Source organism: Populus nigra, chromosome 7 (assembly GCF_951802175.1).
Source record: "Populus nigra chromosome 7, ddPopNigr1.1, whole genome shotgun sequence".
NCBI lineage: Eukaryota > Viridiplantae > Streptophyta > Magnoliopsida > Malpighiales > Salicaceae > Populus > Populus nigra.
Genome location: NC_084858.1, coordinates 6,303,778 through 6,328,323, shown reverse-complemented (window position 1 = coordinate 6,328,323; position 24,546 = coordinate 6,303,778). Strand labels below are relative to the sequence as shown.

The window sequence follows — 24,546 nt, the reverse complement described above, 5'->3', positions numbered from 1 at the left end:
TAATGATGTTTGTGGGGACCAAAAACAATGTGTTTAGAGGCTTAGAATGTCAAATATAGGTTTTAGCAGTGGTTCTTTAATTTCTGGAAATTTTCCAGATTCCGAGTTCATGTTCTTCGCATGAACTTTGTCTTAGCCTCTTGTTTTGAAGTTGTTTTGGGTTAATTCTTGGCACAAACATGTTAGCTTATCATATTTAGCAAATAATCTAAGGTTAAAACACATCAATAACATTTATTCATGTATTTAGATTCTAGGGTTTTTTCGAATGCCTAGATATATTTTGATCAAATCATGACTTTTGAGTGTTAATAAAAGAAAATGAATGCTTGATTATTGATTTATGCATGATTATAAATAAAACATTGCCCTTGATTGCATGAAAACTTATTGGTTTCTGATTTGTGTTTGCTGGGTTTAGTTTAAATATTCATCGTATTCTTTATGTTCTTAGTGTTCGATATGTTTTTATATATTTTAGTCTCTAGCTTTTTCACTTGTCATCTTGATCCTCTACTACCAATCTTGGAGACTATTTTAATGTATGCTCTTCTGTATTTTATATTTTCTTTTTATATTTTTTTTCTTAATTTTTTATGGGGTCAAAAATGACTAACAACACATATTTGACACGTTGCATTGCAAAGAAGCTCCTTGGAAGGAATTGTTGCAACCCATGAAGTGCCACGTAGCAGATGAGGAGTGGGTCTTTAAAGGGGTCCTATAATCATATTGTCGAGGGCAACACCTGAGCGGCACTCGACAACAACATTGTTTAGTGTGTGACATAATGTTGGATTTCTATAATAAGGCTTTTTATCATTTGGGTTTTGAATCTAAGGAAACTTATGATGATGTCATTTTGAATCTGAATCTAGATATATAGAAATGATGGCAGCAACTTCTTCTGCTTAGATGTGGAAACTGGATGCATAGACATGATCCACTATTTCACTTCACGACTCCTTTTATCTTACACGAGACTCTGTCTATGTTATTCGTATATAGGTGGTGAGTGTAAGTTCTATTGCAAGCATTAGCAGGCTTATTTCATTATTCCATACAAAATACAAATATTTCTTTTTCCAGTCTTGTACAAGTACAGACTTCAAAAAGACCCGAAGCAGCTGATAACCAGGGACTTGTATCAGATGTTAACTCGGGCTCTATTTTTACAAGCAAGGAGGGATCCTGTGGTTTACGTAGGATAAAGCAGGGGCAGCTTGCATGCTTCTATCTTTTGAGACCAAAATGCTGCCACTACCATTCTTAAATAGGCACTAATAAAGAGCTTCAAAATGTTCTTGTCTCAACACCCTCTTGGAACCAAGTCCTTGATAAATAATTGAGATCCAACATCTATTTATATAACTGTGCCATCCTCTATTGTTGCCTTTTCCAATATAATCGTGATTCCAGATCGAATGTAGAACCCTTTTTCTTCCCGGTCTGCTTCTTGCACACCCTGCAAAACCAAAGCATTGCGATACATGCATGCAAAATTTTCATAGGAGTCTATTGAGAAGGATTATGTATATGAGCATGGTTTGAATGAGTGGTGTTACTTACATCTTTATTCATAATGATCACGTCTTTCCCTATCTTCGCATTCTTGTCAATTATGCAGTTCCTTCAAGAAAAACCACAAACTTTTTGTCAGAAATAACCATTTATATACCCTTGTAGTCTTCTTATAAATGAAGTAAAAAAAGGAGGTGGTGGGAGGAGGGGGGCATCCATATATTTCGTTTGAGTTTTCAGTCTATTTTCCAATGTTGAGTCCAGTACCTGATTTTTGTGTTCCTTCCTACGCCAATTGGGACTTTACCCTCTGCCAGAAGAGAGGCAATTTCAGCTTCAGTTTGGTAGTGGTCTGCCCCAAGCATCACGGTATCCTGAAGACAGAAAAAAGAGAGATGGTTATAACTCACTCAAGTAACCAGAAAGGAAAAAGAAAATGTAAAGAATGGAAGAAAAGATGATGGGTCACCTTTAACTCAACGCCATAATCTAAACGGGAGCGTTCGCCGACCACAGAGTGTTGGACAGTGCATTCTCTCAAGAAACATCCATGGGAAATTATTGCATCTACAATCTGAAAAATCAAACATCAGAAGGAATGTAATTCATCAAATCCACAAATTGGAGCTCAATGTACATCAGCATACCCGGCATTTATCAATTTTGGTTGGTGGTAGGAATCCAGGAGATGTATAGAAGGGTGTCTTTGGGTCATAAAACTCAAACTTAGGAGGCTGCAGAAAATATATAGTCGATCAAAAACATGAATCTGGTCTCAGTGAAAAGAAATTCAAACATACATGCTTGAAATAATATGGAAAGCTAATTACAAATTGCTGAGGCATGGAAACTCAGATGGCTATATTGCATCTGAAGCCAGAAATCTTTGCAAGGCAGTAATGATTCACATATCTTCTCATCTTATATATATGGTAGCAATAGCAAGTGCCACGAAAAGGCAAGAGAAAAGGTGCCCGAATTCATTGAGAGACAAAAGAAGTGGCAGAAAATATTTCATATTTTCTTCAGATGACATTGTCCGCTACATATCTATATACCTTTTCGATCACATGGTAAGTAAAAGAATGGTATGGAATTTAATTCCAAACTGTCAAGAGTCATAATTATAAAACTAACCTCTTCAGCGAGGGCCAAGTTAGCTTCATAAAATGACTTGATGGTTCCTATATCCTCCCAGTAGTCTTTGAAAATATATGCCTGCAAAGCAATATTATATTCGAACTATACTTTCTACAGGAAGCGTACATGTTGCACAGAGTAAAACAAATTGAATGTGAATAAGAAAAGAGCTCAGTTTTTTAGTTCTTCGTTTTAAGCTTGTTTATTCTTCTTTTACACCGTGGTAGGAAAAAGGGAGCATGGTGCACGGTAGGTTTTGCTCTAGGCTGACAAATCATCCTTCTGTCAAAACAGATTGAGAAACATATTAAAAGAACTAATATTTAAACCTATAAAGTTCTCTTACTTGGACATTGTGCTCCATTACAGCTGCAGGAATGATCTCAGATCCAAAGTCATTTGATGTGGGATACCTCCACCTCAGAAGCTTCAATAAAATATCTGTTTTAAACACATAGACCCCCATTGATGCAATATAGGAAGATTCCAAGGCGTCTTGCGGAGACAACCCTAGAGGAGTCGTATCTACTTGCTGCAGAGAATCAACAAAAATATATATGCTTAAATTGGAGTAATTCAGTATGATCTGGATTTCATAGTACTTTTATCACTATAACATAAGGTAATTGCGTAAGGAAGCCAGATGATCAAAATTTCAGATTTTATATAGAAATTATGATGTTATTTAACAGTCTCAAGGAAAATGCCAGAGATTTTAGACACGGCAGGCACCTAGATACTTATTCTTGCCAGAATATAAGAGGGGCATGCACGTGGGTGTAGATTCAAAGGATGCTATGACAAAAGTAAGTCTAAACAAGAGAATTCTGAAATCCTCACCATTTCCCTCAATTCTGAACCCTTCGGTTTTTCAGTGAATTGGAAAATTTGGCCCTTGCTGTCTATTTTAACCAGTCCATAATCTGATGCACGGCTGCAAAGCAATAAAGATGAAATGTTATAAAACAAAAGTTTCCATAACCAGCAAACCAAGAAAAAATATCACTTGAAGCAAAGATAAAGACTCAACAGACCTTTCGCCCACTGCAACACATGAAATTGTAATATCAGCATTACTATCAACATGATGCTGTTGATTCATAGCAAACAGGTAAGCCAGATTTAAGAATATGTTAACTATATTTAAAGTCCATTTCATTAGAGAAACAATGGCATACTTGCACGAAGTCCATATAATCCATTCGGTAAAGATGATCTCCGGACAAGATAAGTATATTCTCAATGCTCCTGTTCTTGGCATCCTACAAAAGCCAACATAATTTATAAGACCCCAATTCAATTTGAGCAAGGACTGGAGCAATGTGGAGTATGATTAGTTATTTACAGATGAAATTTCCTCATAAGTTTTCATATTCACCTCAAAAACCCATGTGAATTGCCTCACAGCATCTGCTGTTCCTTGGAACCATTTCATTCCTGCTTCCCCAGGCGTTTGAGTTGCAGCTAAAACCTGTTAATCAAATGTGTTCACAATTCAACATCTCATTATGAAGAAATCATGTTAGAAATTTGATGCGATTTTTATTGATTAAATCCCTTGACATAGAAGAATTCCAATTAGAATAACGTGTTGTCAATGTTATCATTGAGATTTGCTTATAACTCATCTGCCAAAATTGGATGATCTGCAATCTCCTGATCAGATCATTGACATGAAAATTTACCAAAATTAACTTCTGCTCTCGTATCAAGTGAATTAGGAAACCTGGAATTTGATTGTTATATTACTAGAAAAAAACAAGTTCAAGCAAACTTTGATTGCTTGCTGTGTATGTTGTCACAATTACATAAAGTTTTACCAGCACAAAAAACCTACACGATAGGAAAAAATATCATATGGCATCCCGGATTTTGTATTGCAGGAAGTTCAATTTCCGATTCCGAAATCAGAAATTCAGAGGCATAATAAACACACCAAGACTGGAATCATACCTCTACAAATCCATCTCCAAAGTTAATACCATTTCCGAAATACGTGTGCGCAAGGTGCCGGTTCAGGGAAGCCGAGTTGAACTGCGTCAACACAAAAATCTTGTTTATTCCACTATTGATGCAGTTGCTCATCGGGATGTCTATAAGCCTATAGCAACCTCCAACTGGTACCTGCAGAATACAATGAACTGAATTATTAAACCTCAAAACTTATAATCTTTACTGATCATCTTCTATGAATCAAACATATTTTCTTACAGCTGGAGTTGCTGCCCTTCTGGTAAGGGGAAATAGCTGAGTCCCCGCACCTCCACCTAATATGATTGATGCTACATTTTTTGGGTCTGCTCTTCTTCTCCCGAATCGCGGCGGTTGTAAGGTCTAACATCAATTAGGAACCGTTCAGGGACGAGTATACTTCAAATTATGATCAAAGTCACACATGTTTAAAAATCAAAATCATTCATATTCAGAAACTAAGATGGCTATATTCATATTATAAGAAATTTTGATCATGGAGGATATCAAAGAACGACCAAAGAATGCAAAAATTGATTATATAATTAAATCAACTTACCACAGTCTCTTTGCCATTATTTGATGTCAAAACAGCGAAAGCAACACCAGGCGTGAACTTATTGACACTCTTGTCAACTTTCAAGCTTTTTGCAAACTGATTGGCCCAAATGTTATTGAAACTCCCTCTGATCCTTTCACCCCAAAACTCTGTATCTCCATTGTTAAAACCACCTTTGCTAGCTTTTGCCACATGAGTATTAGCCCTCAAAGCAACACAGCAAGAATCCATTACTGCACTCTCACAGGCAGCCCACTTGTGATAATCGTGATGGATCACAATCAATAAGTATTTAATTCACTCACCAAAGCACCGCGTACAAATCCCTATAAAAGCTGGGTTCCAAAACCAAGTAACCAAGTAAAGTAAACTTGTAAAGATCACGTAAGATATGGTACCGACTATAAATAGGTGAAAATGGAATGACTGTTGTGTCACATGCTCTTACACACTAGAGGAATCGAGAAAGTACCAAATCTAAGCAACCAAAAAGTCAAGTTTAACGATATAAAACAAACTTTTAAGTACAACCTAGATAACAAAAGCTACCAAGAATCGAGAATCTAAAGTAGCAAAATGCAAAAGCATCAAACTTTTGACTGAACATAAAAGATCACATTAGAAAACACACCAAGTGGGCTTTCAGGAGGTGGAAATAGGAGTGAGATACGTGAAGTGATGCTGACACTGATAGTTAATATGGCTTCATTGGTTTGTGAATCCTCACGAGAAATCTTGCATTTCATGTTCTTTTATACCTTTAAAATATTAAATGTGATCTTTCTCTCTTCTCGCTCGTCATCTCCTGCTGTCTAGAGGTGCTATAAAAGTTGTATTTTTAAAATATTAAAATAATATTTTTTTATTTTTTAAAATTTATTTTAGATATTAATACATCAAAATAATTTAAAAATACTAAAAAAATAACTTTTTTAAAAATAAGAATTTAGACAAACATTGTATTCAAGATTTTTTTTTCTCTTGGTCCTTTGCCTCCATCATTTCTATCTCTTTGTATTCAAGATTTTTCAAGTAAAATTATCAATTTCTTTCTGTTTTGTCTGAAATATCTTGTACAATTTTAAAAAATAAAAAAACTCAAAACAAATTTCATCTCGCTCTGAATGTCAGTTGATTTCTTGGTCAAATTACGATCAAGATGTTCCAGTTTTATTCAATTTGTTCCGTTCCATGAATAATATTTTTTTTACTTTCTGTTTTTTTAATTTATATTTTTTGTTCTAATTTTATCATTCAAATTGAACTTCATAATTTGTTGTGATTTCCTTTCTTTGTGGTTATCTTAGTTTCATAACCTATGTCACAGGTTTGGCGGGTTAACCCAGTTGAATCAAGCGTTTTTTTTATTTTTTTAATTGACTTTTTTTTTGTTTTATCATTCAACATTTTGTTGATTATGAATTAGGCTTTTTCATTTGTTTTGGTTTGTTTTATATAAAGTTATTTCAGTCTCATGATTCGGATCACAAGTTAACCCAAGTAAACTTCGATCATTTTATTATGTCATTGTCACCACCTGATTCCCGGATCCATGACCGACACATAGACAAGGTCTTCCTCTAGAGTTCCATACCTATGCGAACTCAAACTTACACACAAACTTTTTCCTTATATAAACAAAACAGAGTTTTACGTAACATGATAACATAACTAATTTCATAAAATAAATTAAATATCTTAATCCAAGAGTTAATACAAATATCGTAATTGTAGAGCATTAACTAGATATAAAGAAAAAATATTAATTACAACCAAAAGAGCACGTTTTGAAAGTCCAACAAAAACAACTTGCTAACAAGCTATAAGCCTGAAAGAGATAATTAACGAAAGGATGAGTTCGACAACTCAGTGAGTAGATAACGTTTAATATATGTACATGAGGTAATACAACAATAAGGAACATACACACACACACACATGACTTTAAGTTCTGGAAAGTTTCTTGAATAAGCCATAACAAAAATATCATAAGGTAAGGCTCGTCAGAGAATCAAAATGTAATGAGCATGACGCTCTGTATTGTGGGATGATTAGTCGCCACATGTTGGTGACTCCCCTGACCAACTAGGGTTCATATACGATGTGCACAAAAACTAACGCTACCCTGTTAGCATGGGTATTATGTCTAATATACCATATGTTATATCATAATCACACATACATATTTATATCTCAAGACTCAACTCATGACATCAATAAAATAAAAAGCTATTAATTCAAAAGTACATAATGATTTATATCATATCTAATCATAAACAAGAAATAAATAACAATATAAGAATTACTAAGAAGCACGATTAATTCTTTATTAATAATTCACGTATTTATACTAGTCCTTTAACATATAAAAAATTATTTACTCACCTGACTCAAAAGTAGAAATAACACGAAAGCAAATATCGAAGACAATCCTATAGATATCCTACAAATAGAAGATCAGGATTATCTTAATACAAAAGGAGACATATTAAAAAAACAACTCAAAAAGAATGTACAATCTATTTAATACACTTAACTTAAGGTCTAACTCATAATCATATATGTTTATGAACCAAACTGATCCTTTTTCTCAAAAAACTAAAAAATCAAACGGTTTTTTAAAATCTAATTAAAAAGGAAACAAAACATAAAACTTGATAATAATTCACAAATAAACCTCAATTATTCATCAAAACCAACATGAAAAACTGAAATTATAGCTAGGGACTAATCTAGAATTTTCTCAAAGTTACATTGTAATTTTGCCAAATTGAAGAACCAAACTGAAAATGTTATAAATTCATAACTATACTGAAATTTTACCCATAATACATCCTCAATTATGTCTAGAATCTTGAATTATGTTTCAAGGACCAATTTGTAATTTTTTCAAAGTTGAAAGACTAAACTATATGTTACTAAAATTAAAGGACCAAATAGAAATCTCGTAAACTTCAACCTCAAGACCATACTATCCAGATTTCCAGCAAGCGTTTTTCTCAGTATTCTTACACCTAACATATCAATTAAACCAATTAGTCTCAAAATCATTATTCCTAACAAAATCATCTAAACTTCAATCAATAAAACCATTACCCATAAAAAGTAATCCATAATATTTCAATCAAACCCAAATCATAATCTTCAAAACCCTAATATTCAATAAATTCATAATCTTAATTTATACCAATAATTATAAACATAAAAACATAATCTTACCTTTTAAACTTATTTTCTCCAACTCTCTTCTTCTTTCTTCTTCTTCTTTTTTTCTCTCCTACTGGTTCTCTCTTTCTAATTTTAAATATCTCTCTCTCTCTCTCTCCTCTTCCTATTTATATTTTCAACTCATATACAATTACCTAAATGCCCCTCATTCTTTTATACTTAATATTTATCCCTCCAAGGGCATTGTTACCATATACTATCAATTCTTTCTCTTTTATATTAAAATATTATTGTTTTTTTTCTAGATTGATTTTTTCCAATTTCATCATTTAGCAATGCATTTATTGGGAATTAAGTTTTATAATTTGTTTTGATTTGCTTTATATATGGTTATCATGATCTCATGACATGAGTCGTGAATTTGGAAGGTTAACTCGAATTGATAGGTCGATTCAATATATTATTGTTTCGATATTTAAAAAAAAAAAGAATGTCTTGAATTTTTTTAGTCAAACTATGTTATTACTAGTCATTGAGGTTGTCTTTGGATTTGTCAAGTCAACTCTCAAACGGTTAAATTTTATTTTTTTTTTCTACTAGAAAAACATTAACTACTCCTTTATGTTTCTTTTTACATTAAAAAAAATTGATCATACCCGTAGCATAGCGCAAACGAACAATCTAGTAGTTATTAAATATAAATGTTTAAATTTTAAAATTATATTTAGATACTTGACATTGTGTTTGAAATTTGAATTACATAATTTCAAGTTATATATATATATATATATATATATATATATATATATATATATATATATATATATTCAAACAACATGCAAAAATACTAAAAAAAAAAAGCAAAATATATCATTTAAATTAAAAAAATAAAACACTAAAGAATAGAATTGAACACCTTATCTTTATCAAATAACTTTCTCAACCTAATAATTTAAACTGTTAAGTGAGGTCCTAAGATATGATTTATATTATTTTCTAACACAGCCCCTCATGTGAAAGCTCTTTGAGCTTGAAACTTGCACAAACTCACACTACTTTGTGCTTTATTTTTATCAAATAAATAAGAATGATGAGATTCAAACTCGTGACTGCTTGGTCATCAAAGCTCTAATACTATGTCAAAAAACCAATTCAACTTAAAAGCTTAAGTTGTTAAGTGAGGTCACAAGATATGATTTATATTATTCTCTAACAATCTCTTGCTATAAATAGAAACCACATATACCGAACACCTGTCCATATCAAAGTTGATGCCTTAGTACTAAAATATGCTCGGTTCTTTGTCAAGCTACAAGTGCACACCCATTGTTAGGAATTACATCTTAAATGATATTTTATAAAAAAAATTATTTTTTTAATATATATAATTTTGGATTGTTTTGATATGCTGATGTCAAAAATAATTTTTAAAAAAAAAAAATATATTTGATGCATTTTTTAGCAAAAAACACTTTGAAAAGCAACCACTACCACACTCTAAGATATAAACGCATAATTAATTGATTTTATTTAGACTGTAATAATGATAAGTAGATGATTAGCAAAATTCTCTTGAATTAAGAATATACGACATCCTTCGCCTAGCTTACATGTCAATTTAAGTTAATTTCTTATATTTATACAAAAAATAAAAGATATATTGTTCGCATCAATTTAATATTGAAAATGTGAAAAAAATTAAGAAAACAACTTGAACATCAAAATTACTTTTGAAGTTTGCTTATTAATAAAATCAGTAGTTGAAAAAAGGATTATTCATGTTACATCCTTGGCAATTCGAGCTACTGTAACCTGCTAACCTTTCTTGAAATTATTATCTCTACTAGGAGAACGATTATATTTGAAAGGTTGCTAATTCTCATCCTCCTTGTACAATGAGGTTCATACCTCAATATGTTGGCTTCCTCTACTCTTTACATGATTCTCCATGACTAGCTTTACCTTTAACAGGTTTGAATCTAGTAGAGCATACAAATCCTTCCACATAGAACGTTTTCTTACTCTACTTATCAAAGTCTTTGAGGTTGCTGGCTTAATTAATTCTTATATCTTGAGCATTTTTTTTGTTAAACCTATTTAAAGATGTCTTAGTGGATTCTCCTCCTAATTTAGTAATGCTGAAGAGTTATGTGGAGCTTCTCTTGGTGGGTTTACTGGTGCTAAATTTTGACACAAGTTTAGCATAAAGATCATAAAAACCCATGACAAAGCTTGGCTTTAGATTGTTATATCAAGCTGGTGTTGACCCTCTAAATGTCGTAGAGAGGATCTTGCATATAGCATCATTATCTTGGATGACCAGCACAAGGTGTCTACGCATGTTTTGGATATGTTCTCGTGGATCTACCAGACCATCATGGTTGTCCAAAGTCATCTTTATAGAGATGTACTTTTTAAGATGAGGGTATGCAACTCGCCTGGGATGCTAAGACAGCTTGGGTAAGGGCTTGCACCTGATTGATGAGTTGTTAAAACTCTTATGGAGTAGATATGCTAGCAACTACAAAAAGGTCCATAACACATTCCATCCTAGGAGTATATTGATTGTTTGCCATTAATAGCGATTAGAGTTATCAAAAATCAATTCAAGAAGAATAGTCGATGGCTTTTTTATCAGTTCTCCATAGACGGTGTCAATTGATAATGTTCCAATAATAGAATATGCTCAATAGCAAGGTTTTTTTAAGTGTTTGAATAGTGAGTAATCACACATCCAGTTTAATATTCCTTTCTCTATAGTTCATGAAATTAATGATTGATGATAGAAGACTTGACACTAGCGAAACAGTCTTTTTTACTGGGATTTAGGGACCTTTTCGATGATAAAGTCAGTAGGTTTTAATAAAGGATTGAATATAAATGAGAGAATGAGATTTTAATTCTAAGAACAAAAGTGTTTTTTCTTAGTTGTGTATGATAAATGCTTTGAGTGTTTTTTCTTAGTTGTGTATGATAAATGCTTTGAAAATAAGAGTAAAGATATTTTAGAGAATAGGAAAAGTGTGAATCTTTTTACATGGGTGGTTTAGAGGTTATATATATATATATAGCCTCTGAACATTGTCATTTTCTTGAATGGAGGGGTTGGAACGTCATCTCCTCCTGATAGCTATCTCTTCAAACTCATATATGTATGGGTTCAGCGCATGGTTGAACCCAAGAGTATTGGGTCTAGCACCTCGCTAGACCCATGTATTTGAACCTAGTGCATGGTTGAACCCAAGAATGTTAAGTCTGATATCTCTTTAGACCTGCATGTACTTGGACCTAGTGTGTAGCTAAATCTAGAGATTTTGAGTCTAGAAATAAGTAAAACTCATGTCAGCCGGACATGACATTCTACCAAGTCTAGAATATTGAGTTATTACCTTGTATTTGATTTTTTACTCATGGGATCCGTGTGTGTGTGTGTAATACATTGATCCATCACATTTTCTTTCTATACATCTTCTTTACTTGCTATGTTTGACTTTCTTTTGTTGATGATAATATAATAGCTGTTTATATGTTCATTAATTAAAATGGTAGTTTATGACAAATTTTATGCATTGGGAGAATAAAAAAGATGGATCCATTTCATCTAATTCTCTATGCATATAATAATTAATTTCTTACACGAGATATATGCTAAATGATCCTTTATTCTTTTTGTATTTATATCAAGACCAAGAACAAGAAAAAGAAAAACCAGCTAGACTAGGGGGTGTTTGTTTTTCGAAAAGCGGTTTTCGGGAAACCACTTTCCAAACTTTCCTGTATTTGTTTGCCATTAGAAAAGTTGGTCAATAGAAAACACTTTCCGGTCAACAAAAAACACTTTCCAGTCAAATAAAAATTTAGCTTGATTTCCAGGAAAGTGTTTTTCCTTTTATTTTGGGCAGAAAACACTTTCTGAAAGTTGTGAAAATTTTAGAAATGTCATATTATTTGTTGATTATATCAAATTTGGTCCTCAAACTTTTGATTGCTATATATATTTTGTTTTGAATATTTGTTTTTCAATTTCATCTCTAAGAATTTAATTTTTATATTAAGTTTGGTCTTCATTTTTATAATTGTTATTTGTTTTTCCCTTATTATTTTTTACTCGAAATTTTTTATCTATCAAATTTGATCCTCATTCTTTTGATTGTTACTTATTTTATTTGAAATAATTTATGAAATGTTAATTATTATTATTTTAATTTCTTCATCTTTTAATTTTTTTAATTTTTTATATTTAATCTCTATTATTTTAATTATTATTTATTTTATTTGAGATAACTTATGAAATTATATTATTTTTTTTCAATTTCATTCTCATTCAACTTTTTAATTTGTAAGATTTGTTTCTTATTATTTTAATAAACTTGAAAATAAATAAAACATTAATAAGTTATTTTTCAGCTCATTTTCCATGACATAACCAAACACTGGAAATTATTTTTTTTTAATTTATTTTTCATTACACTATCAAATATTAAAAAATAATTCACTTTTCTAGAATTTTCTTTCCTAAAATTTATTTTTTAAAAAAATTATTTTCCAGCAAATAAAAATCGCATGGGTTAAAAGTTTATCAGCATGATTGATCGTTCCTATTTTCCATAGGTGGAATCAAATGACTGAATTGGTTCCGCCATGGATGCGGTGTGGGTTGATGACAGGAAGGAACCAAGGCCAATTTTGTTCGAGTCCCATGCAGTAGTGACTGATAAGAGATAGCACTCAAAAACAAGAATACACGAGCAAAAGCTCAATGCAAAAGGCTCCATGGAAAGATTTCACGTGGCATGCTAGTGAATTATGAGAACAAGTTCTACTCACTTGAGATTATCAAATCTTGACCCCTCCTATTTCGTCCACAAACTGCCTTGAAAATTCAAATATAATTCGTGAAATACCAAAAACGGGAGAGAGGAGTTTCTCAATGGGACAGGAAAGTTGCTGCCGAGCCCCATCCCTATTTTCTATTTATGTAATTGGAAAATAACCCTCATACCATCCCCATCTATCCATTGGGTAATTTTGCCATCCCACCTCCTTTAGGAAGCAGCTTTTGCGAGTCTTGTTTTACTGACATCGTCAATCTACATCAGGACTGGTTAATGCAGCGAATTCTGGTCTCATAATAGTTAAACTAATAAAACCTTGGAGGGAGAGGCAACAAATACTATTCTACTAGTCACAACTAGCGAAACCCTTTCCGCTACCCTCCATAACTGAATATTCAAAACCATGAAACTCTCTACGCTGCAGGTTGGCAAATGAACATACATATCTTGAGCAGCTTACCAAACACCAAAGAAAAGGTTTCTATATCAAAACAATTAACTTCTAAACTAACAGCGCAACTTCCACAAACAGCCAAAAAACCTGAAAACAAAAGGCAGCAGAATGCAATGCCATGCACAGAAGACCAAAACCAGTGGAACAAGAAGTGCATACCGCATGGGAGAAAATAATCTAAAGATGCAAAACCAACAGCTCAAGAACTCTGAAAAAATTCATTCAACACAAAAGATAGGAACCTTCTAAAGATTGTTATCACAGTCACATCAATAAAAAGTAATAGCAGTGAAGCACAGCAACATGCTACTGAAAACTAAATAACCCCAAATACAATAAGACACCTAGGTGTTGGTTGCCCTGGTGTAAATCTGCTGGCTTGCATGAGAAGAGACCATCCTAATAGAACCTCTAGCCATCAGTTCCCTAATTGCCTTCCTCGCAAGTGATCCACTAATCTGCAAGGTACATTAAAATACAAAATCAAATGAAACATGCACACAAAATTAAATAAAACACGAAAGCAGGGTTAGACATTCATACTTAATACTTGGCAGGCTAATAAAATACATTTAAGAAAACAATGCCCAAGTAGAATACACAAGGCCACAGTTATATCATATTAAGCGTACAGCAGTTGCTCTATGGTCGATGTTATTTTTACACAAAAACCTTTAAACATGAACCTCAAAAGTCAAAATAATAAGAATATAAAAGTGCTGAATACCTAGCTTGTAGCCTGAACTCTATTGTAAAAAGTAGCAGACAGTGCACATCAATGTATGACTGATCAGTGTTAGGTATTAAAATGACCAAAGCACTTGGCAAGGTACCTAATAACCTGGGTTTGAATCCTGATCCTTCTGTTGATAAGAAGGATCATGGTGCACCTATAATTATGTAGCCAAAAGTCTCTTAGTCCATACCAATAGACCAAGGTAGACAGACACATTACTAGATCAGCAACCAAACTTGATGTACTTTCACCAATGAGAATATTCTAAGGCATGTATAATAGTTTACAGATCTTGACACCATTACGGAAAAAATAAAACTATAACCACAGAACAGAAACTTTTGAGGCACAGAATTCCACATTCATCTATATCTCAAAGACAACCAAAACACAAAAAATATACATGATATGCGCTCCACATAAGCTAACCAATACACCGATCCAATTGTCACAACTAAATAAAACAACACCAGGAACAATGTACCAATAATGAGAATAAAAGAGGACCTATACACCTAATCAACAACAATCCAATTCATGATAATTTTGAGTAACTGTAACTTTTTATTAACTATCCATGATTTTAAACATTCTCTCAAACTCTTCCACCACATTACCATTACAACTTACAATAATTCTCCAAAAATTGCTACCAAAAACTAAAACTTTTTATTCCCTAAAATGGCAACAGCTAGTAGAAAATCAGAAGGTTTACTTCAAGAACAACAACATTCCTCGGGATTTATGTCATATACCCTAAACACGCCATCAAGTTGGACCCACCCATCACACTGCTCAGAGCAAATGTTTTGGTGAGTGTAGATATTAAATAATGCTAATTTTACATGACTTCTATCGACATAAATCATTTATTGAACGATAGATCCCACAAATTCAACGGTTAAGATCCTCCCGGACATGAATCCGACAGATTTTCAGTGAAATTAGCATAACGCATACGTTAGTGCTATACACTTAGTCGTAAACCCAGTAACTAAAATATCCTAAAATAATCATAAACAAAAAACCCCACGATTTGATGTGACTAAAATACGGAAAAGACGTAAGCTTTCGAGAAAAACGTTACTGTACCCTCATACGGTCGGAGAGGACAGAAGGAGTGATAAGCTTGTACTTGGGAGCTTCAGAGAGAAGCTTATCATAAGTAGCCTGATCAAAGAGAACCATGTTGTTGACTTTCTCCTTTTGCTTTCCCTTGCTCCACTTCTTCTTCTTTTGCTTCCCTCCTCCTGATTTTGCTGGCTTCGATGATGGTGGCGGTGCTTTCTCCTTCTTCGGTGCCTACACAAACCATAGAAAACAAAAGTTAGTTCAATTGGATTTGTGAAGAGAAACGTATAGTTGTTGAGATTTGAATAATTTTGTAGAGAAATAGAGGGTTACCATTGGATCTGTTGACGCGGTGTTAGGGGAGGGAGAGGGAAAGAGGCTGCTGCTACTGCAGGGAAGTGGTGAGGGAAATCAGGTAGGCGTTTTGCGTGCGTTACTTGCTGTTATGCGGCAAGTATATATCTAGGGTTTCTTGGATTGTCAGCTGAATTAGAAACGACGACGTAGGATTTCATTTTGCCTAAGGGGTTGCTTTTATTGTTTCAAGCTACGCTTAAAGGACTGTTTTGTTGAAAAGCTCCCATATGTTTTCTCTAATGACAAGCCCAAGCCCACGAATATTTGGGCCCGTATCCGTGAATACTTCTTAGTGTTATTTCTGAGTGTGTTTGTTAATCTGTAAAATATATTTTGAAAATATTTTTTAGTAAAATATATTTTGAAAATATTTTTTAATAAAATGATATTTTTAAAAACATTTAACATTAAAAAATTAAAATTATAAAAAATACATTTAATATTTTTTAGACTAAAAAAAATTGCTTTTATAAAGTAGTTGAAATTCTTTAAAAGTGATTTAGAATAATAATTTAAACTAGTGAATTAAAAAGTTTCCTTAATTTTATCGTCATGATAATTGTAATGCGACGAAAAGTAAATTTGCGTCGATTTCCTCAGCAATCTTCTCATACACAGACAACATTATTTTGCAAAAGAAGCTATCTAGCTATTCTAAAAAAATATATCAACAAGAAGAACAGGCTGGCCAATAGTTGAAATTGCATTTTATAATTTTTTAAGTTTTATTTTGCTTGAAATTAATATTTTTTTATATTTTTAAATTGCTTTAATATGTTTATGTCAAAAATAATTTTTTAAAAAATTATATATTATTTTTATGTATTTTTGAACAAAAAATACCTTAAAAAATAATTATTACCAAAGTCATAATGTAATCGAATTTTTGTTAGTGCACCTTGAACATGAAATTAGCCTAATCTTCCAGCTGCATCTGAGTTAATTTGCTCGCCACATGCCACACAGTGGTATTTATCATGGAAGTTAAGGTTGATAAACACAAAAGGCCAACCCGTGTGTTAGTTTCCTTGAATAAGTTTATAATGAAATATATATATATATATATATATATATATATATATAAAGTTAAATATTGTGAGAAAATTACTGTAAATCAAGAGATATTTTTACTATGGATTGTAATAGTAGTTTCACTTTTAATTTTTTATTTTTTTACAAGATGTTTCTTTGGCTTTTTTTTTCCTCAGCGAATAGGTGGCGCCCGCATTATTAAGGAGGCACGTGTAATGTTTCCTGTTAGCCAAATCTGATCATCCTTCATTTCACTAGATGTGCAATCGTGTCATCTTCCACATAGTGTGACGCGTGTTGACAGATAATGGTTAGATTACTGCCGGTGATCGATTGTTTGTGTTTTTTCTTTCTTTTCTTTCTTCTTACAACTAAAATGCACAATTTTCCTCTTTATTTGTTGTTTTTCAAATCAAGCATGTTTGTCATACTCAAGATGCTTGGACCTAGCATGATTGCTAGCCCACATTGCTTAGATCTAGACCCAAGTGCATAGTTCTAAATGATTTATTTCAAGTCTTCAAAAATAAATTTCTTTTTTTTTTTTGCATGCATTGTGGATGAAAATATTAATTTTATGTTTCCATCCAAATATTTGATAGTTTTTTGAAGGATTCATGCTTTTTTAAGTTTGAGATGTTGTTGCATGATCTAATTGTCAAAGTTTGTTTCAATGAGAGTTTCTTCTACATTATAAATATTAGTACATACAAACATTTAAAATATATGATCATAAGAGAAAACTTTTGAATTGATACATTATATTGTAGGAAAAGAAAAATATTATATATGTAAAAGACTTGTTATCCTTTTGACTATCTTAATGTGTGCAATTTTGCAGATGATTTCTTCACTAAAATTAGAGATTAATAAAAAAAATTGAGTGAATTTTAAGGGTGCGTGTAGCAACAATGTCAGACTCACACATCATTCTAGCAACCACGCTCGGCCTAAGATACTTCGGTTTGGCAACCTTTGCAGATCCAAACTTTTGGCTCTGGCAACCATGTTTAGGTTTGACATTCAAAAAAAAGCATATGGGTCTGGCATGGTTGCCAGACCTAGGTGCTTGGGTAAAAAATATTAAAAAATAATAGTGTAAAAGCGAACCTAAATCTATATTTTGAAATTTTAAGGATCAATTAACTCGTTTTATTGAACTAGATATGAAGGGAATAAATTATAAGTAACGCTCTCAAGCTTATTTTTTGATGTTTAAGTATAGTTATCAGACCCGGCCCGGCACATCAGGTCAACCTGGGACTTAGGTGACCTAACAGAATCCGGTAGAGATCTTTTTTTTTAAAATGTGTTTTTTCCCTAGCCGGAGACCCCTCTTTTTTATCTTTTTCAGTTAGTTACTAACTTATATCAAAGTTCACTATATAAATATTAAAAAAATATTTTATCTTTTCAATGTGAGATTTGAAGCCCATTAATATATATACTCTATATTCACAAGAAAAAAAAATTGTGTTTTTTCAATGTGAGATAAAAAAAAACCTTTAAAAAGAATTCTCTCAATATTGCCCAATGAGTCTTTCTTTATCTCAAAGACCCATTTACATCCAATGGATTTTACACCATTAGACAACTCAACAAGATCCCAGATTCGGTTACTCTTCATAGAATTCATCTTTTCCTTCATGGCATTATACTATAATTCTGTTTCTTTACAACTCATGGCTTGTGAAAAGGATTCGGGGTCATTTTCGACTCCAATGTTATAGTCAAATTCTTGCAGATACACTACATAATCATTAGGAATTGTTGATCTCTTTGATCTAATAGATCTTTTTAATGGTGTACCATCATATCCCAAAGAAGTATGTGGTTCAACTCGTTGAAAACTTATTGGCAACTCTTGAACTACTTAATCTACTGCAATATCATTAGCAACTTGTGGAAGTTCAATGATTGGTTATTCAACACCAGTTTGTACTTGAGAAGTGTTGTAAACAATAATCAATCTATGATTTGAAGTGGAAGGTTGAGATTCTAAATTATCATTCCCGGAAATAATATTTCTGGTTTGATCGCTTTCACTAATTAAATCATTTTCAAGAAACTTTGCATTTCTTGATTCCACAATCCTAGCGTTGTGAGATGGACAATAAAATCTGTAACCCTTAAACCTTTCAGCATATCCAATGAAATACCCATTAATAGTCCTTGGGTCTAGTTTCTTTTCTTTTGGATTATAAATTTTCTCACTTCAGATAGACATCCTAAAACGCGCATATGTCACAAACTTGGTTTTCAACCTTTCAGTAATTCAAAAGGTGTTTTAGGAACAATCTTAGTTGGAACTTGGTTTAATATATACATTGTCGTCTTAAGTGCTTCAGCCCACAACGATTTAGGAAGTTTAGAGATGTTAAGCATACTTCGCACAATGTCTAATAATGTTTGGTTTCTTCTTTCTGCTACACCATTTTGATTCGGTGAACCAGGCATAGTGTATTGGGCAACAATCCCATGTTCTTGACGAAACTTTGCAAATGGCCCAAGTGTTAGTCCATCCTCTGTGTATCTACCATAATATTCTCCACCTCTATCTGATCTCACAATCTTAATTTGCTTACCGTATTGTTTCTCTAATTCAGCCTTAAGAATCTTAAAGACATCTAATGCTTTGTTAGTAATCATCTATAAAAAAAAAATGAAGTATTTTGAACTATGTGAGTCCAAGTCTAGACTACATATATTAATATGTATGATCTCTAATATGTTTGAACTCATAATGGCACATTTCTTTAACTTGTTGGTCTGTTTTCCTTTTATACAGTCCACACAAGTCTCAAAATCAATAAAATCTAAAGTATTACGTACCCCTCCATTTACTAATCTTTTAATTCTATTTATGGAGATTTGACCTAATCTCAGATGTCATAATTTAAAGGAATTTTCATCAATAACATATTTTTTAATGACAGTGTGAACATGCAGTGCATCATAAGTGGCATTGTTTTGTAAATTAATGTAGATAAGACCATCAAACAAAATATCATTCCCAACACAATCATATTTATAAAATAAACTGAATGATGAATCTGAAAAATTAAAGGAATATTCAAAAGGTAAAAGTCTTGAAACTGAAATCAAGTTTCTAGAGAAACTTGGAACATAAAAGGTCTTTTCTAACTTTAAAACAAAACCACTACTTAAAATTAGATAACAAGTTCCTATAGATTCCACATGTGAGCCTATCTTGTTTCCTGATAAGATGTTTTACTCACTTCCCATTAACTTCCTTAGGTTTTGCAAAGCCTGCAAGAAATTTGAAATGTGGATTGTTAATCCAAAATCAATCCACCATGTGTTAATATTGACATTAATCATATTAGATTCATAACAAACAATTGAGGTTAGATTACCTTTGTCCTCAAGCCATTTCTGAAATTTAGTGCATTCCTTCTTCATGTGTCCCTTTTTTTTACAGAAAAAACACTTGGAATCTTTCTTGATACCTGCTTGGGGAGGTATTTTACCTTTTCCTTTTTTATTAGCTTGAGATTTTCCCTTCCCATGTGTTGCCAACATTGCACTTTCACCCCGTTCCATCACCAGTCTCCCTTCCTCTTGAACACACATGGTCATGAGTTCATTAATTGACCAATTTTCCTTATGTGTGTTGTATAAGATTTTTAAGGGTCCATATTGATGTGGAAGGGTGTTCAAGATATAGTGCACCAAGAAGGGCTCTGATATTTCAACCTCGAGCTTCTTCAATTGAGCCACATTGTCCCTTATTTGCATGATGTGCTCGTGCACACCTCTCATATTGGTGAGCCTCAAGGATGAGAACTTCATGATTAGGGTGCTTGCTAGCACCTTGTCTAAAGTGATAAATTGTTCATCAATGGCTTTCAGCAAGTCTTGGACCTTTTCATGCTAATCGACAGAACTACGAATACCAAATGAAATTCTAGTTTTAATGAACATCATGTTGAAGCGATTAGATTGCTCCCATCGCTCATAAAGCATGATGTCTGCTGCAGTGCTGATATCAGTGAGTGTTAGTGGTTCGTCTTTCCTAATAGCATAGTCTATGTCCATCAACCCTAAATGAAAAGGAACTCTTTCCTTCCAGATTTTATAGTTATCCCCCTTAAGTTCAGGAATATCATAACAAACATCAGAAATATTTGCAGGTTGTAAAACTGCATATAATGATAGATTACATGTGTAAGTCTAATTAAGGCAATAAATATTCATGCTTTACCAATGCAAATCATGCTTAAATATCAAATCTAATGACATAAAAATGCCCATGGGCTGAATTCTTAATTCAAGTAGATTCAATTATTCTTTATGATCAAATTATTTACTTAATTTATAATTCTAAAGGATATATTATAATTATAATTTGATATATATTTTACCTTAGATTAATGTTTTATGATAAAACTATCAAATTATTTACTTAATTCATAATTCTTGTGAGTAAGTTATGAATAACTTGATATTTTATCCTAATTAATAATATAAATATAATAAAAATTCATGTGGGATAAAATTTATTATATTAATTATAATTAATGTCTAATATTCTTTATGGGATCCTAATCATTCATAATATATAATTTTATTCAATTAAAGATATTATGGCTATTCTCTAATTAGTTAAAATTATATGGATCATTAGACATTAAATTGCATAAGAGTAGTTTAATATTATGAACTACATAATTTTAACTAATACTAACATGTTATTATTATGCACAAAATATTATCATAATATAAGCATAAATATTGCATAATCAAAACTATAATATTATGCATAACACTTAATTTCATGCTTTTAACTATAATAATAAGTACACACACACACACACACTCATAAAAATTGCATGTATTAATATAGAGCAGAAATGATCAATTCATGCAAACTCAATACGAGCATAATAATTAAATTTGCACTCTAATAATCCAAATTGCATATAATTAAATCAAATAAAAATTATGACCATGACAATATATCATAACAATTATTAGCACACTTTCCAAACCATCTATAAAGTGGAAACTAAATGTCATTGTTTATCGAAGATCAAAACTGCATGTCGTTTTTTGTCGTCTTAAACCTCCATACTGGGTTACAGACTTTGATTTTCTTGGATGTTTTTTTTTTAATCACAGAAAGCTTAGAAAAACTATTTCAACATGATTTCTTTCTTTCGAATAGAAAACATCCAGAAATCAAAACTTAAATTTTATCAAACTTTCGGCAAAAAACAAAGATAAACAGAGCAACTCTATAAATCAAGGCAAAGATAAAACCATGCTCTGATACAAAATGTAGAACTTAATATACGATTCTATGATGCAGAATAAACATGTTTATAATAGAATCGTAAAGCTTAATGACAAGGAAACAGTACCTCCAGCCATTAATGTTCCTCATGTATTTGCTGCTCTCTTTGATATATATTTGGCACTTCCAAACTCTATTCATTCTATATAGATGGTGTAAAACTTAAGGGAATTGAGTAAGTGAGTATGGAGATCAAATAACATTATTTATAGTCAAAGCTTCCATCAAGATTTAATGGTTATGTGTCCCACATATTTAGTATATCATGAGGTAGTTACAGCCTTTGACTAGACCACTTTAAGAACTTATAAGTATGGATGTTACAACCTTTAGGTGAACCACTTTAAGAGCTCATAAATATGAAGGTTAGAACCTTTAAAGTGGACCACTTTAAGAGCTCACAAGTATGAAGGAGAGTTGGGGAGCCGTTTATAACAGCTTTGTAAGAAACGGTCAACATTCAAAACTGAAGTACCTTGCTCGGGATAACCAATTTGGTTGTTAACATTGTGATATTATCCTTTGGTTTTAAAATAGCTAACATAGAGGAGGAGGTTATAGGTAATATATTTATAAAATCTTATACAATGTGTTTTCTTTCAAGATTGCATATTAATATACAACTCTTTCTTTTGTGAAATTCTTATCTTTGCGCATTCCTGCATGGTATCAAAGTTATATAAGACTTACTTTTAATTAATCCTTCTCAAAATATTTGACTCTTAAAATTCCACAACTTCTGAATGCAATCTTCCCATCCTCTTTCATCAACCTTACTAAACTCACACGTTTGAACTACCAACTTAGAAAGCCACTATGTTACCCTACCTCAATGGTCATAAAGTTTTTGGCTGTATAGATGGCACTATTCACCAACCTGCTGAAACCATCACTATTTCTGATGGATTTACATGTCCCAACCAATCTTATACTAATTGGAAAACCCAAGATAATCTTATTCTTAGTTGCATCAATTCTTCTCTTTCATACAAGGTACTGGCACAAGTTGCTCATTACAGCACGTCCTCTGAATTCTGGATGACTCTAAGTTATGCCTTTGCGTCATAGTCTCGTGCTAAAGAAGTACAAGTTTGATCTCAACTCTCTACTTTGTGAAAAAGGAAGTCTATTTATAAGTGATTATTTTATGATAATCAAACGTCTTACAGACGAGTTGGTTATTGTTGGACAACCTCTAATGTGTGATGATATCATCACATATCTAATTGTAGGGCTTGGTTCAAAATATAACTTTCTTATTTTTATGGTCACTCATCGTGATACCTCTCTTACCTTGAAAGAGGTTTATTATATGCTCTTGACATGTGAGGCTCATATTCAACATAATAATCAACTTTTATCCTTACTCATTGCCTCTGTCAATGTTGTCACCCAACAACTACCTCTTACAGGAAGAAAGGTTCATAGCAATTCATCAGCACCTAAAGGTAGGGGGTGTGGTCAATTCAATAGCAACCATAGTGGTGGTCATGGCAACAATAGTTTGTTGTGTCAGTGTTTTGAAAATCTGGTCACATGGCCTCCCGTGGTTGGAAGCGTTTTAATCCAAATTTTCAAACTCCACCACCACGTCCAAATCTTCAAGCAAACCTTGTCTTCAATCATACTCGACAACAATTAGCTGAACAAGAGTGGCATTTTAATATTGGTTCAACACATAATCTAACCAACAACATAAGTAATCTAAACATCAGAAGTGATAATTTTTCTAGCAATGATCAAATTCACATTGGTAATGGTACAAGTTTGAAAATCATTCATATTGAAACTGTTTATTTATCTAATTGCTCTTCATCTTTTATTCTTGAACAAAAAAAATTTTGTCCTAGAAATCACAAAAAAAAATCTTATTTTTTCTAAAAACTTTACCTAAGATAATCATGTTTATTTTGAATTTCATAATTATTATTTTTTTGCTTAACGATTACTCGTGGAACATCCTACATAAAATATTTTTGTCTAATAGCCTTTATTACTTCTCTTTTTCTCTCCAACGCTACTTTTCATATGTTTTTTTTAGTGTTGGGGTTTCTATTATAAATTGGCATTGTCGTCTTGGTCATGCTTTATATATTACTATTCAACGTGTGCTTAGCCATGATAATTTACTTGTTAGTTGTAATAATAGACAAATTATTTATCCCAGGTGTGAGATGGCTAAAAGCCACAATATAAATTTTTATTCTTCTATTACAAAACCACTTGAATTAATTTATTATGATGTTCGAGACCAAGCTTGGTTATTTCTAGCTATGGATCTCGTTATTATGTTTATTTCTTAGATGTCTTTACTAGATTCATATGGATATTTTATTTAAAATTAAAATATTATGTTGAGAATATATTTCTTCAATTTCAAAAATA

The 24,546-nt window shown here is 32.1% G+C and overlaps 2 protein-coding genes across 2 annotated transcripts; both read right to left on the bottom strand.

The window, feature by feature from the left end:
• Positions 1–1,022: 1,022 nt before the first annotated feature.
• On the bottom strand, positions 1,023–5,619 carry LOC133698640 (glucose-1-phosphate adenylyltransferase large subunit 1-like). The gene is made up of 14 exons (XM_062121632.1): positions 5,192–5,619; positions 4,873–4,995; positions 4,615–4,785; positions 4,040–4,132; positions 3,840–3,923; positions 3,696–3,751; positions 3,502–3,595; positions 3,008–3,193; positions 2,659–2,739; positions 2,169–2,255; positions 1,991–2,095; positions 1,789–1,895; positions 1,570–1,630; positions 1,023–1,465 (listed from the first exon to the last, which is right to left on the bottom strand). The coding sequence occupies exons 1-14, from the start codon at positions 5,420–5,422 to the stop codon at positions 1,364–1,366; spliced, it is 1,581 nt and encodes a 526-aa protein (XP_061977616.1). The 5' UTR covers positions 5,423–5,619; the 3' UTR covers positions 1,023–1,363.
• Positions 5,620–13,845: 8,226 nt separating this feature from the next.
• LOC133699984 (small ribosomal subunit protein eS25-like) lies at positions 13,846–15,948 on the bottom strand. The gene is made up of 3 exons (XM_062123534.1): positions 15,789–15,948; positions 15,477–15,686; positions 13,846–14,106 (listed from the first exon to the last, which is right to left on the bottom strand). Exons 1-3 carry the CDS (start codon positions 15,789–15,791, stop codon positions 13,993–13,995), a joined length of 327 nt encoding a protein of 108 aa, XP_061979518.1. The 5' UTR covers positions 15,792–15,948; the 3' UTR covers positions 13,846–13,992.
• Positions 15,949–24,546: the final 8,598 nt, after the last annotated feature.